The sequence below is a fragment of the Nelumbo lutea genome, chromosome 2 (genome assembly GCF_056320005.1).
Source record: "Nelumbo lutea isolate HS-2025 chromosome 2, American lotus-T2T, whole genome shotgun sequence".
Lineage (NCBI taxonomy): Eukaryota > Viridiplantae > Streptophyta > Magnoliopsida > Proteales > Nelumbonaceae > Nelumbo > Nelumbo lutea.
The window spans coordinates 7602132-7618842 of NC_142685.1; the positions used below are offsets into that span (position 1 = coordinate 7602132).

At 37.1% G+C, this 16711-nt stretch overlaps 1 protein-coding gene across 4 annotated transcripts; it reads right to left on the reverse strand.

The window, feature by feature from the left end:
* Positions 1–8521: 8521 nt before the first annotated feature.
* On the reverse strand, positions 8522–10418 carry LOC148868361 (peroxidase 21-like). 4 transcript variants are annotated; one of them, XM_088971820.1, is made up of 5 exons: positions 10269–10418; positions 10004–10152; positions 9674–9862; positions 9333–9501; positions 8522–9060 (listed from the first exon to the last, which is right to left on the reverse strand). In XM_088971820.1, exons 1-5 carry the CDS (start codon positions 10348–10350, stop codon positions 8630–8632), a joined length of 1020 nt encoding a protein of 339 aa, XP_088827946.1. In that variant the 5' UTR covers positions 10351–10418; the 3' UTR covers positions 8522–8629. The 4 variants fall into 4 exon arrangements, with proteins under 4 accessions (XP_088827946.1, XP_088827944.1, XP_088827945.1 ...); XM_088971818.1 differs by having other exon boundaries at positions 8522–9069; XM_088971819.1 differs by having other exon boundaries at positions 9668–9862.
* Between the last annotated feature and the right edge of the window lie 6293 nt (positions 10419–16711).

Sequence of the window (16711 nt, forward strand, 5' to 3'; positions counted from 1 at the left end):
CAATAAGCCTTTTTTTAGCTGACAGAACAATAGTCTTTTTTGGTATTTTAATAAAAAGAATAGCTTTCAGAATTATTTGCATCCCATTTTCCAATTCTCACCCCAATTGAAGCACATTTTTAAATGAATGAGACGAGGCATGATTTTCCTTTTCGATCTGACTGAAACGCAAAGACTAACATTTTAAAAGCTAAATTTTGATTTATGTAGGCTTATAAATATGTAAGTGGCTAATTGCAACAGTTGCGATTATGTCGAATGGGCGATGTCTCAAACGGATCTTGGAAAAAAATATGATATCCGATTTTTATATTTTAATTAGAAGTTGGAGTTTGATTTGGAAAAAAAATATTATATCCGAAAAATAATTGATCAATACACTGGAATCATAAACGTGGTAATAAATAACGTGTTATTTATTAAAATTCATGAATGGATTTTTATTGACCAAAATTTATAGATTTTTCCAATGGGTTTTAGCAATTGAAACATTCAAGTTGTGTTTGGTTGGATAGAAGATTAGATAGAGGGAAAGTTCCTAGAGATTTTTATAAAATCATTGGGAACTTTCCCTCAACTTTCTTTTTATTTATTTTTCTATCAATCCAAACATTAGTGAGTTTCCTTGAAGATCAGGAATCTTTCACGTGACAAAGTAGTTTGGAGCTCAAAAGGAGCCTTGAACTTCCTCTTCCCAGTTCCCATCCTATACTCATGGAAAACCTTTCTGCCCACCTCCTAACATAATGAGGAGGGACATGTAACTTATATGGACTGCGGAATTGAGCAAATGGTCAATCCTGTGAGTTCATTCCTGATGGACTGCTGGCGGATAATTTGGACGTCTGATTGAATAGGTCGTCATGTTGGGTTGAAAGAAGAGAGCGACCAGAGTGCCTTGAAGGACTATAAAGAGAGTGCTAGTATGCTTCGAGATAAATCGTGCGTATCTTTTCTAAGGAAGGGGATGTCTTTATATAAGCAAGTTACTACGAGGCTACGAAGCGTGTCTGAGATCTTTAGCCCATCTGGTTCAAAAGTGGTTTCATGCTTGAAAGTGGACTCTATGTAAGCGGGTAGTGCTTATCCAGTCGCGCTTAAAAGCGGATAGGGTGATAACCGGCTCTTTCGACATGGCGTTTTGATCCCAAGGAAATCGGAGACAATAGCCCAATTAAGGAGGAGGTCGCCTGACGCGTTAGGTAGGTGGACAACTAGGTCCTAGTTAGGTCAGTAGGGTCTCAGGGGAGGTTGCCCCTAATGCTGAGGTCCCTAGCTTGGCCGTGATGAGGTCGCCACCTGAGTCTTCATTGGGTCGGCGGAGGTAGGTTACTAGCTGAGTCTCCATCAGGTTGGCGGAGGTAGGCTGCCACCTAGGTAAATAGAGGTAGGTTGACTCTTCTGCTGACCTATTCCTGTCGAGATCTATGTCGTTAGGTCGACAGAGGTAGGTTGTCAGTTTGGTCTCTATCAGGTTGGCGGAGGTAGGTTGCTAGCTGAGTCTTTGTTAGGTCAACGAAGGTAGGTCGCCATCTGAGTCTTTGTTAGGTCGACGGAGGTAGGTCGCCAACTAGGTCTCTGTCAAGTTGGTAGAGGTGTAGGCAGGTAGCTACCTAGACCTCATTCTGCTCGGTGAGACCTCGATGAGAGGTCTCCCTTTGTGCCGAGGTCTCAAGCTCGGTCCTAAGGTGGCTGTCCCAATCTTGACAAGGCGTCTATAGGTCATCAATGGTGAGGTGGTGATGAAGTGCTCTCAGGGCATGCGAGGCGCATCTGACGTGGTTTTGAGTAGGTCTCCATCATTTTGGCTAAGACAAATCATCGCATACGTGGTGCTGGTGTGTCATGCGATGACATTGAGATCGCCACATGGCACACTGTCACTAAAGGGCAAAATCTGGCCTCATCAATTCTCAATCTAATGGACGACCCGGATTGGTGTCATGACAGAAACACGTGGATTTATGCAAGAAATCAAGCTCCCTGCTCGACCCAACTAGTGAACCTTTTTTTTTTTTCTTTTTAATGTGGGAATTAATGAATTTCTTTCTCTAGAGAATTAGCTTGTAGGAATTAATGAATGCTAATGTGTGGTACATTTTTGTTAATGGATTAGTTGAGGTGAATTTGGATGTTCCTCTGAGTACTGTTAAATTTAAATGCTACGGATTTCTATCTACACTAATTGATATATTTAGATGAAAATCATAGAGGATGGAATGGATATATATATACACGAACTGCATGGATTTCAATTTTGAACATTGAAGTATTGTTTTATTTTATTTTGGAAATGGTGTTTGTTTGAAACCTTGTAAATTTGGATTGATCCAAACAAAAAACCACCATAGGGTGCATGGATTGGGTAGCGCAGTTTAGGAAGCGAAAACCGAAACCAAAGGGTTTTAAAATTGGATGGCAATCCAATTAAGAAAGGAGAGTGGTTGTACTACAATCTTTGTTTCATGTTCATCCATCATCATCATGGTTACTTTCATTTAAGGAGGGGGAGTAGCGTTACTTGGCTTTTATAATTGTTTCAACTTGGGAAAAGAAGATCTCTGTTGTGTTTGTCCCAAAAGCTTAAAAGAGAAGATCCTGAATTCCTCTTTTTACACGACATTTGGGAGACTGTGTTTCATCTTTCACGTGACTGTTGTTTGGAAAAAAACCAAAAAAAGGATGAACCAAAAGGAATTAGCTTAGCCTAGCCAGAGTATGAGGAAGTTTCCTTGGTGGGCTATAACCGTTGGATCCGAACCTTTAGCGACAGGCGTTGATCAGATGGATTGAACTCATCATGTTTTCTGATTTGGGGGGGGGTCAAACTTAAAAGCAAAGGCATTTAATCCCCTAACAATAAATGAGGGACTTGATGATGATAAACATGTTTAGAATGGATTAAAGATGGTTTGTAACAAATAGGTGCAGTGGGCCTTCCCATAAAAGCATGCCTCCGAGTTGTCTGTAATATTTGCTTTTGATTCTCCTACCCCCAATCCAAAGCCCCCCGTGGACGTGGAGTCGTGGAGTCATGGCTCATGGGTTGTGGACCTTGTGGTGGTGGTAGGTCATACATGCCCTTTGGTTTTATTCCAAACTCACTCCCCCTTCAACGTCACCAAGTAGTGATGTGTGTTGTCTCTGTCGCGCACGTTAACAGGACTCCGCTTCGTCTTCGTCTTTCTCATCTTCTTCACAGTTCCTCTAACATGTTTCTTCTCACAACTAACCAAACTCTCTTTCCATTGATCAGACATCATTAGACAGCCCATGATTCATTTTGGGCCGTTCGTCAAGTCCAACAAATGTCTCCGATACAAATCGACGACATGTCTCGTCCTTGCTTCTTTATTATTATTTTTAATTTCCATTTTGGATGTTTACCCCCCATTTCTCTTTCGTGGTACCGTTGGTAGGGGGCACATGGGTTGCTCTATGTTCACTAAATTTGATGTCAGCCCATGAGCGTGGCCTCTCTGAGTCACTGATCCTTATTATTCAGCTGGTGGGCCAACTCTTCCCTGATGCCTCTTGGTGCTGGTGGTGCATAGCAATAGCATAACCCAACGAGCAACTCGGTACTTTTTTTTTTTTTAATATATGTTTCACGTAAGAACTAAGAAGGTGGGCCATACTGAGGCAATCTGTTGCTAGTTTCTTGAGCCAGGGGAATAAGTCCATATGCTTCAGGGGCTGTCAGAGATCAGCCAGCGTTATGGGATGAGGTGAGTTGTGTTCTGTTGGTGAGGGGGCGTGGTCGCCTGGTCGGATATCCGGATATGGTCGGGCTTTGGATTGATGAGCTTATAGCTTGGGCTTGTCTGTGGCCTCTGGCCTGTGGGTGGATGGGTCATGAACTCATGGGTATGGCACTATGGCGCATGGGTGGATCTTGTACTATTGTTAAATTGTTTCACCTCTCTCTTACATGTCTTAATCAGGTTTCAAGTGGACAACTGAATCAACGGTTGGATCATGTCGTCTCAAATGTCATTTTGCATCATTAGTGTATTTGTTTTGTTGTTAAACAACACAAAGAGGGCAAAGAGCTAGTTAATAGTTAAAAGATGTCTTTGATTTTGGTTTATGGCCGTGTCCGATTTTGCCTCTTTATTAATAGAAATCCTGAATCCAGTCTGACCACACCTAGATCATGAGTCCAAATCTGCCCTTTATATAAAGTCTGGATCCCAAGCCCTTATATATATATAATATTATTGGGTCAGGTTTATTTGAGAAATCCTGAGCCTGAACCAGTGAGCCCGAGCCCAAACTTATAGACCTACAATCATGTCCAAGTCTAATCTAGAATGAGTCAGGTCAGACCCGCCTGTCAGAATTCAAATTGAATTTTGAGTAATTTAAGGGTCATTCTCACATTGTCAGATAATCAGGGGAGGGGTTAAATGTGAAAAATTTGAGATTAGGTTGGCAAAATGCAAAGAGTAAGAGTCAAACAAATTGAAGGAAAGTAGGAAACATAAGGTCCCCAGCAAGCAGCCAGCCAGTGGTAATGAAAAAAAATGAAAGGAGCCAAGGTGTTCCCGAAAAAGATTTTTCTTCAAACCTGCCTTTTTGTCTAAAGATAATGCCGTGTCTGTCCCTTCTTTAGCCTGTGACTGTGAGCCTCTGGAGAAAGAATGAAAGATTATCCCCACTAGTCACTAGCCACTTTATTTCAATTCCTTCATTGGTAAAGAAAGTAAAACACAGACAGGAGAGCACTGGAAAGTGGAAAGCTTTCTCGTCCTCTGTCCTTTTTTAGGGTTAGTGTAGCAAAACCATTTTAAGTAGGGATTCTGTTGTAACTTCCTCACATAGGGCTGCCAGTGGTTCGGGCCTACCTTACAGAACAAAATTGACTGAACCGAATATGTCGGTTCTGGTTATGAGATTTTGTCCTATTAATGGTTTAATTGGGATCATCTCTTGCTGTTCCAAAGTGATTCAGATTATATAGCTAATATTATATAGACACTTTTTCGTTTTATGTGTAATTTTTATTTACTTATATTTAAAAGAAAATAATTTTCGTAAATAATAATAAGATAATTATGATTAATACCACATGATTTTTTTTTAGTTTCAATTTTATTGAAGTTATATTATCAAAATTATAAGTGCTAGGTGTGGTCGGGTCTAATCGGGTTGGACCCAATTAATAGGTGTTTGGTATTGTGGTTATTTCTAGTAAGGTATTTTTTTTTGAAGAAACAGTAGTACAAAACCTCACTAGAAACGGCCACAAAACGGCTTTTTTGTGGTTATGAGTTATGCGGCCACATACGAGCCACAACACCTCACTGAAGGAAACGTCCACATACACATAGGAAACATCACCTTGTTGTGAGAAACACTGGCTTCTTGTTTGAAACACCTTTTTATTGTTTCGAGTGGTTGTGAGTTATGCGAATTGCAAGGTGTTCTCGTTTTTACTTATTTCTCATATATTTTTGTGACCGTTGGAGTATAATCTCCTACGTGGCATCTATATGGACTCGAAACAGACACGTAACACTACTGTGCCAAACTGAAACACCCGTCCCGACCCAGATCCGACCCATTGACGGCCCCATTACTCACCAGTACCACAATGGATTGACATCCTTAGAAAGCGTGTGTACACACACTTGACAATGTTTGTTTCTTTTTTAATTATTAGTTACCATATAAGCAGATAGTTGTGTAATTGGCCTCACGTCAATGCGACCATCCCAACGTCTATTGATTTATTCATCTTTCATTCGGCTCTTGCACGTGCACCTACCCGTGCCACTGCACTGGTAGAAGTTTAATTCACTGTTCTGTGGCTGGCCCTATAATATGATTTAGGGCCAGCAGCCGTTGAGAATATTTTGGGGATTTTAGATTATGCCACAAACACAAAGCGCAAGAAGCAGGTTTGAATGACGGAGAAGACTGATGAGAAAGACTATCGTAGAGTTGCTTTTCGGCTTTCATAGATTTCTATGTACAGAAAAAAAAAAAGTATTAGAGCAATGTCTGGTGAAGAACACGAAAAGTCAGCCACTGGCTTCTGGATCACTATTTTTCAGCTTTACCGAAAAGCATCCTCTCTCTCAATCTCTCTATCATATAATTATATATATACATATATTAATAAACAGAAAGCAAATCTCACTAATTAAGCTGCTTACTTAAGCCCTGGCCTATAGATTAGATACTTAGAATGACCTTATGCTAGGGAGCGGGGAAAAAATGTAACTTGCTGCTGCTAAACGCCTAAACCGTTTAGAGTTCAGGCCTTTACAGTCTTAAAAAAATTAGAGTTTGTTAATAAAAGGGAAAATTCTCGATTAATACTTTATATTTTGGGCTTAGTGTCATTTTAGTCCCCAAATTTTAAAATACGATAATTTAGTATCCAAATTTTTAAAACGTGAGAATCTAATATCTGTCGTTAATTAGCTGTTAATCGGTCATTAAATGACATTTGAAAAAATATACAAATGTCCTTCGAATGTCATCTAATTTTCTTTATCAGCCATCCAAACATTGACAAAAAAATTAACAGTCTTAAATCCTTGCCTCTTCTATTCAAAAAAGTTGGGGTCACCAGAATGTGCACTTAAACATGACCCCAATTTTCTTGAATAGTAAAGGCAAAGATTTGGGACTGTTAATTTTTTGTCAATGTTTAGATGGTTGATAAAGAAAATTAAATAACACTTGAAGGGCATTTGTGTTTTTTTCAAATGCCACTTAACGGATGGTTAACAGCTAATTAACGACAGGTATTGGATTGCCACATTTTAAAAGTTTGGGTATTGAATTGTCGCATTTTAAAGTTCGGGGACCAAAGTGGCAATAGGCCCAAAGTACAGGGTACTAATCAAGAGTTTTCCCTTAACAAAATTGTAAATCTATACAAGTTGAGTTATGGGTCATATATATATATAGTCCTAACATCTCTTTTGGATGAAAGTCCCCAAGAATTGTTTGGATCAATTTGGAAAGAGTAAAATACAAATATATAATATAAATGCATACAAAATAATACAAATTAGAAGGTTTTGTACTCTACACAATTGTATTTGTATTCTTTGCAAACTGAGCCTTAAAGTTGTTATTTTGATAACCATGGCATGAGGGATGAGGAATTGAGGATCATATATATAAATTATCAAGGCCTCAAGAGTCAATACCAATTCACAGCTTGCGCAATGGCCTCCTGGACGGAGTTTGGCTTCACTTTGAACAGCCTTTTTCTGCCTTGCATTGAGAATATCTCCCTACTTATGTGCTTTATTTCATGGGGAGATATTCCTAATGAAAGGTTGGAAAAGGCTGTTAGAATGGTGTGGGCACGAGTTTGCCTTGATGGAAGCCGATCTCTCCTGGATGTGGGGAATCCCAAGTTTTTACTAACTTGCCAGGTGTGTCGTGTGTTTGGCAAAGGGACCCACTACTTGGGTCCTACCAATCGGGCTGCAGGCTCATCTTAACCAAAACAAAGTATCATGCAGAAAGCAATGTAAAGATCTTAAGCCGGGAAAAAGAAATAAAAAAGCTCACCGGGTGGAGACAACTTTGGCTCCTATATATTAAGGTTGCATTTGGAATTCTACGTAAAGTATAATATACTATACTCCTTCCAGCCTAAAGATTCCGTATTCGTAAGAGCATGTTAATTGAAAAAAAAAAAGATAAATTAAGGAACGTCAAATGCAACATAAATACTTAAATAATTATCTTTTGATGATGGATGATAAAGTCACCTCATTGATGATTCAAAAATTTTGGCAAAAACAAAGGAGGCATGCTTGGATTGGACTGCAGTAGTTTATAAATTAAATTAAAATCAAGAAGAAAAAGAAGATTATTATTGTACATAGCATAGCAGTAAATGCTTCTAGCTAGGTAGAAAGTTGGTCGAATTTCGACAGCCTAATTGTTCAATTAGTGTTACCCTAAATATATAAAATCGTAATTCTTTATCCCCAGTACTCTGCATGATATATTTAATATTGGAGCCTGGCTATACTTTTTTTGTTCATATATACGCTACTCGGTGAGCATTTAATTTGCAAGATACAATATTCTCTTTCCCTCTCCCCTCCTTGTATGATTGAATCTAAGAAACTGACAAAGCTCATTATGAATAATCCTTCTGGCTTTGGATGTTTCTATTGACAAATTCCTCATTTCTCATTTCTGTCTATATATCAAAACATTTAAGAACTAACTTCTAACAACTGTGTTATATATAGTTGTACAAAATATATCTCTATGTTCTGAAAAGAACTTTTTTATTTCTTTTTATGGTTTAATTTACTACATTGCCCATGGTTTTGGTTTACTGCATTGCCCATATCAAGATCACATCAGTACCAACCACATTAATTAAGTCAAGTCAAGGTGTTGAGACTTTGCTTCTCAAAGCAGGAAACATGCATCAAATTGATGTTTTCTTTTGACACCCCCTGGCTTGTATTTTTATGTCAAGTGTTTGATGACTGTTTAACTCAAAACAGCCCCCAAAATTAATTAAAACTAGTTTGGTGCAACATAACTGAAGTCATTATTTGGCACAAGAGCTCTTCACCATGGATTACACATGAAAAACAAATTAGGAGATAATTATATATATATATAGTAAATGGGGTTAAGTATTTGGTGAGACATGGATGGATGGATCACTGACAAAGCGACAATCCTTTCTAATCTCTCCTTGGTCACCAGTGAGGGGATTGTTCTCTGAGAGCAAAAGTAGAGCCCTAGAGAACTGATGATGAAAGTAGGCATTGTCCGACGCCATCTTCTCCACAAAAGGAGATGTATTTGGATCAGAAACCAACTGCTGGTCGACCAACAACAGGCCTCTTTGTGTTCGCAGGTTCTTGTAGTACATGTTATCAAGCACCATCGGGGTTTCACGATCATTCCTTGCATATTGCACTGCTTGTGGGTCTGGTTGTGGTGATGGACACCGACGCTTCAGGTACTCGCTGTACTCAGGATCCAAGGTGGGGTCAACATTGGGGTATAACCTACCTACAATGTTGAGGCAGTGAACTCGACCAACGGAGTGAGCACCTGTACGTTCTACGTACTAGTAAGTATATCATTCATATATATAGAAATTATTTACTACTCTTTAAAACGAACGAGACAACTTTTATTTGAAGCTATCTAGCTAGTACTTACTATTACTACAACATAGTCCCTACTTAGTACTTACTAGGCCTAATAATATGGAGTTATGGACTAGGCCTAGTTCCAGGCCCATCAGCAATCCTGGATTGGGCTGAAAGGCTTGGCCCAAGAGAAGAGGATGTTGGATGTGGTAGAATTTGAGGAGAGACTACCTAATAAAGCAACAGTTCCTTCAACATCAATTCCGACGGATTGAAAACGTGAAAGCACAAGTGAGATGGTGTCATTGTGGTTGGGGATGAAGTCGTCGACGACGGAGATATGACTTTCCCTGCTATCTCTTCGCCCAGTTTTCATCCCAGCAATATACGGGCCTCCTAGCTGCAGCAAGCGACATTGACGAACGATATACAGAATTAATTATTATTCAGAGACATTGGTGATATTTGGTTCACTCACCAGTCACCAGTCACCAGTTTTAGTAACAAACAAGTTACGACGTTGTAGGGATTATTAATGATGAATTGGATGGATGGATGATATGTACTGGTACCATGACGATGGCTTCTCTTGCAGAAAGAGCTACAATATCGGCACAAGACACGGTCATGGGGCATTCTCTTTCCAGGGCCTCCTTAATGGTATTAATGTACTTGAAGTTTCTCATCCCAAAGCTCCTCTGTGACTTCTTCTCCGACACAATGCTGCTTGTCGTGTCCAGCAAAACCGAGGCATCACATGACTGCACATCAACATTCAACAACACAGCGCAATAACCATGCATCCAGACTTTGTTGTTTAATTAAGATGATTCACCAATGAATTAATTACTTAGAAGATAATATTACGTTACCACAGAACAGATTGCTTAATGAAGGTGTACCTTAACCATGCAATCATGAAAGAGATTTCTGACCCACGAAACTGCAGTGTTTCCATGCTTCTGGTAAAGCTTCGTCACTTGTTCCTTCACTATCTCTTCGGCCCTTGGGCAACTTTCCGAGTAGAAATTCAACCCAAGATCGGAAACTCCTATATATATATATATATATGACAATCAAATATATTTATATAATTTGCTATATATGCACTGAGTTTATGCTAATTAAAACAAGAGTAGAAGATGAGCCGGAGAGACATAATGTTACCGGCATGAAACAGTAAAGATAGCAATAATAACAGAAAAGTGAGGCCTGGGCTCGGACAATTCTCATTGAGGGCCATTTGCATATTTATATATTGGGGACTGGAAGCTGCTAGTGTGGAAGTGAGGTGATGATAGAGAGAAATGGCGTGAGGGTTGTGTATTTATATAAGGAGAAGGAGGGATGGAAGTAGTGGGAGATGAATGGACGGCCGCCCAAACCCACAAAAACACACAGCCGCTCCCACTACTAGTAAGCTTAATTATGCTTGGCCACCCACTAATTCACATTCTTTGACCTCATGGACCTTTAGTCCAGATTCTTCCTGCGCGTGCAGCAGGCCAAAATATTGGAACATGCATGAAAGTGACTCTGTAAATAATCCCCTACCCACCTCACCTCCCCTACGAGGCTACAACTACAAATCTTTCCATTAATATTAGCTAGGCTAGGATATTAGGAAAGGCTGGATTCAAGAGACAGGAGAATTAAACTTGAATTTGATTTTTAAGATATAACATAGGTGCCAGTGTTGATATCTTAATCGATCCCTAACATTTTAGTTATGGTTGGTAAGGTCTCACTTGGTTGGGGGGTTTATGCCTTTATGGGTTTGGGAATGGGCTATCCCGCCCTTATGTAGTCAATTGAGAAAAAAAAAAAAAAATACAACAACTTAAAAGAATATATTTTTGGCCCCCTTTTAACTCTATACCTTGTCAATTGTCATTAGCCTTCTTGTCCACCTAGCCTCCCCATCTTATGATTCTTTACTGACTCGAGCATGGAAGGATTTTCCCAAAAGACACACTTCTCCGGCATCCGACTTTCACGTCAGCAAATCTGTTCATTATCATAAATATATCATCATCGTCTAAGCCTTTCATCATCCCATATTTATAAACTCGTGAATAATATATTATTATTAATACGTTTAATAATATACATCGCTATTTATAAAATGTATACACACACAATGGGAGGTACCATATCCCCAACCCTAGTGACAACGGAATTTGATCTTAGGTCTTTGCTATAACGACTAGAGATCTTACCAACTAAGCCACCATCAAATCAAGGATCAAATTAAATTTGCTTATTTAGTTTGGCTTGATTTGGTTTTCATTTCGGTAACCAAATTTGAGTACCCCTAGCTTTCATTGCTTGTGGCATGACATTTGCTTTTTGAGATGAAAAATGAAACACCAAATATGCCATGACCTATGCCTTTGGTTGTAATGTGTTTGTTGTCTCTATGTCATTAGTGAATAAAGGTCAATGGGGATGGTTGGGCATCGGTGTTATAGACTGAACATTAGATTTTGGACACTATGACCTAAATAAGATAATGCCGCAACACAAAAAGGTTTCACTAAGAGGGGAGAAGAGAAGAAATCTGACTATTTGATCGGGTTTGAATCGGTTTAAGATTAGGTGGAACCAGTTTCATACCGATAATAATCGAGACAATATATCTGGAACTAGAGTCAATTCATCGGTTCCGATTCCTAGAACCATAACCAACCTAATCATTTCATGAATATTGGGTTTGTTAGGTCGAACTGACCCATTGAATGCCCTATTTCTATGTAATATAAAATAACACACACACACACATATATATATATATATATATATATATATATATATATATATTATCTATAATATACATATAGTTAAATATATGTGGGTTAAGTTTAGCCCAATGCGGGTTTAAAGTATTAGGTCTATGCCCAACCCTAAAATTTGGAGCTCTAATGAGGGCCCAAGCCTCAGCGAGTGCTTAAACACAAAATCTAGGTCCAAGAGTGAAATTTCCCAACTCGCTAAAATGATCACCCTTGTTTTATGGCAAAAATAGCAAGGTAAGTTGCCTTCAGTACTTTACAACACATAGGTAGCAAAAATGTTACCCAAGACCAATTCATTAGTTCTTGGGTTAGACCAGTTTGGTGGATGGTTTTGGCTTTTTTTTTGGAGTAAATAGGATTATTGGTTAGTGTTATATGTTTTATTATATATAGAATAAATAATGTTGTTTTGAAATATGTAGAATTAATATATATATATATATATATATATATTGATTTATTTATATTTTATTTTAGTTTTTCATCTTTCACAATTATAAAAAGTTAAAAATTACACTTTGAGGCAAAAAATTGGTAAATTTGTTGAAATAATTTATTAGTTATTATTTAATTAATAAAATAATAATTAATAATTATTTATCTATATTGTATAACTATTACTTTATTAATAATTTACTTATGAATTTAAATAATTTAGTTTAAATGTCAATATTATTTTCATTCATAGGTAATTAATTAATAAACTATTAGTGGTTTTCATATCTAGTTTATTATTTTCTATTAATTATTAATTTACTTAAATAATTAAATTAATTTTTGATGATTAGTTTTAACTAATTAAATAATAATTAATACTTATTTATTTCTATTTTATAAATTATTTTCTTTTTATTAATGTACTTATGAAATTATTAATAATTTATTTTCTACTTTAATTATTATTAAATAGAAATCATTAATTATTATTGTTATGAAATAGTAATGAGCTAATAAAATTTTAATTATTAATTATATTCATTTACTTTAATAAATTATAAATTATTAATTTATTATAAAAAAGTAATTAATAAATAATAGATATTTTAAATGAATATTATATGATTATTATTTATGAATAAAATGATTGTAGCTAAAGATGATTAACTTCGCAATTATAGCCACGGAATTTTAATTATTTGTTGCTATAGTGATAAATAACTCTTTATCCACAGATAAAATAACTTTTAACCACAGACAAATTGTCTGTAGCTAAAGCTCAACTTTTGCTTTCGTAACTTATAACCATGGATACTTTATAACCGTGGCTGTAAATATCTTTTAGCCATGGATATAATAACTTTTAACAATGGACAAATTGTTTGTGGCTAAAGCTCAACTTTTGCTTTGTAACTTATAGCCACGAATACATTATAACCGTGGTTATAAATATCTTTTAGCCATGAACGGAGTAATTTTTAACCACGGACAAACTGTCCGTAGCTAAAGTTTAACTTTTCCTTTGTAACTTATAGTCACAGATACATTATAACCGTAGCTACAAATATTTTTTATCCACAGACAGAATAACTTTTAACCATGGACAAATTGTTTGTAGCTAAAGCTTAACTTCTGCTTTGTAACTTATAGCCATGGATACATTATAATCGTGGTTATAAATTTCTTTTAGCCACAGACAGAATAACTTTTAGCCATGGACAATTTGTCCATAGCTAAATCTCAACTTTTAGCCACGGACATAAAATTGCCCATGGTTATATCCCAGGTTTTAACTACGGTTTTTTTGACCGTAGTTAATGTTTCGTAGCTATAGCCCTATTTTCATGTAGTGACGGCTGTTTTATTGGTTGGACCAAGCACTAAAAGACAAAAAAATCTAATCCCAGGTTTTAACTACGGTTTTTTTTACCGTAGTTAATGTTCCGTAGCTATAGCCCTATTTTCATGTAGTGACGGCTGTTTTATTGGTTGGACCAGGCACTAAAAGACAAAAAAATATAATCCCAGGTTTTAACTACGGTTTTTTTGACCGTAGTTAATGTTCCGTAGCTATAGCCCTATTTTCATGTAGTGACGACTGTTTTATTGGTTGGACCAGGCACTAAAAGACAAAAAAAAATCTATATTCAAATGAACGAAAATCCCCTTCTCCCCTCTCATCCAAATCCTAGCTAGATCAGATCGTTGGTGATGTGTAGGGCAATCGGCATCTGACAATGTTATTACAATGAAAAACGAATTCCCCTTCTTTTTCTTCTTCTTCTTCTTCTCCGTAGCGGCATGAAATAGAGGAGGCAGAGCAGCGGTTGTAGGTCTCCCTCCTCTCTCTCTCTCTCTCACTCTCTCCTCTTTCATATCAATTTCCTCTCTTTCATTCTCTTTCCCTCTCTCTCTCTCATTATTTTCCATCTCTTTCTTTAGACGGCCCTTTCTGACAAAAAAATAAAAAAATTAAGAAAATTTAAAAAAAATAAAAAACTGCCAAAACCATTAGACTGTTCAAACAGTTCAACCACCTGGGTCAGCAATTTGCTAACCAAATCAATGGTTTTTGGTGAAATAATGATTCTGGGGTAAAATGGAACTGATCACTTGACCGGTTCCCAGTTTTTCTAGTCTGACCATACGGTCAGGTCCAGTTTTGAAAATCATGGTGGGTTCACAGAATGTCAACTCGTCCTCTGCGATGTGTATTGTGTTGGGTGGAAAAGTAAAAAAAAATCAATTCAGGTGGTTCAATCAACATTATTTGAACGACAAAGATTTTGTACACGTGGCAAATAAATTAATTTGGAATTTAAAAACGGTTTTACCAAAATTTGCCCCGAAACCTCTTGTCACGTTTACAAAATAAACTAATTTTATAAGTGACTCACCCATTTGATGAATGGGCTGGATACTGGATTGGCTACAATACCTCTCTACGTGACAGAAATAGGTAGATTAATTTAAGACCAGCTAGAATGCATATATTAAGACAAGGTTTTTAAAAACGAATCGGTCAAGGGTCCGGTTATCGGTTTGAACGGTCCGATCATTTAACTTAAACGGTTGGCCTGTTCTAATAAAAAAAAAATTGGAAAACGTTCAAAACTGTTCAAACAGTTTGAACGTTTAACCGGCCAATTCAACAGTTTGCTGACCAAAATCAACAGTTTTAAGAAAAAAAACAGTTTTGAAGAAAAACGAAACCGATCAAATGACCTGTTCGTAGTTTTTTCAGTCCAACCGTTCAATCCGGTCCGATTTTTAAAACAGTGTATTAAGACAAGGACACCTTACATCGGAAGAAATATAGAATAGAGAAGAAGTAACGGGCCGAGTCTAATTAAAAGGATAAAAAGCTTAGAATATGGATCCCCATGTCAGCCTTACAAGAAATCTGATCTAAGCCAAAGCTGGGTGGAGATAATTATATTCACATTGGAAAAACTAGTTTTGGACAAGTAATAACTCAATGAGTTGGTGGTGGAGAGAGTGAAATGATCATTCTTCTTTTAAAGGATAAGTGGCATATTGTTTTGAGCTCCATCAAGTTAGGTGGCCATGATGCTTTTACAGTCAATATAAATCACAATCCGATAGTGTACGTGTGAAACATTCTCCACCACACACACACAAAGAGAGAGAAATAAAAAACACTAAAAAAACTGTGTCAATTGGTTTCAATTGTATTGTCTTCTAGATGGAATTAATTTCACTATCTGGACCAACCCGCCCCACTGACTTGGTCCATGCTTTTCTTCTTTTCATTAATCAAGTTTAATTATGGCATGCATGCATCAACAAATTTTAGTAATAGGAGTCTGCTCCATTCAGTACACATTGGTAGTGCTTACATAAAAGCCCGAATAGCTTATCAATGATTAACCACTACAAATTTAAGGGGTGTTCAACAATATGGTAAGCCAACAAAGTTATATCTACATGTAAGGTTCAGAATTTTGGTATATATTAGGCCGACTGATATGTATCATATCAGAGTCTTCTCAACATGAACTTACAGGGAGAGTGTTTCGGGTCAGTGAGTGGTTTAGGGGGTAGATCAGCCTTAAATCGGTTCCTCTGAACCAGATTCAAAAAAAAAAAAAAAAAAACAGTACCGATACATCCTACCGGTGCACCACCCTATATTAATATTTTGAACCTTGTATATATGTAACCATAAATTAAGAGAAACAAACACAGAAATCCATGCTTGTTTTCCTTTCCTTATTTGGCCAGCCAATAACATACATCCAGTAACTCCAGTTATATCTATTATTTAGGTTAGGACTTAGGATCATGCGGATCCAAGCCTGGTCTGGTTTGATCCAACCTAATGTAGGATCCATTAATATCACTGTTGTTAGGGGTGTTAATGGACCAGGTTTAGATTGAATTTGTCCAAATAAAAATCAATTTGAATGGATTGGATGAACCAATAAAACATATTGAGTTGGACCAATCCAGATTTTAAACAATTCAAAGTATTTATTGGATTGGATTGGATCTGGTCCATTTGTAATGGATTCGTATTGGATTGGGTTGGACTGAACCAATACCCAATCCATTGACATATGATAAGAGCAAGGTGTCAATGGATCAGGTTTGGGCTGGACCTGGTCTAAATTAAAACTAATTTGAACAGTTTGGGCAGACCAGACTGGATCGAATTGGACCAATATCTGGTGCATTGATAGCCCTAACTGTTGCCTAAGAGACTAGGGTTTAGAAAATGGCATGATATGTGTGCCTTTTCGCCTTCTATTCATGTAACTAACAATTTCAACATCAAAACTCCAGTTACATGTCTAAAATAAAGCCTTTTATATGGGCAGTTTTGAATCTAAGGCTGACTTTGTAAGGAGTACAAAT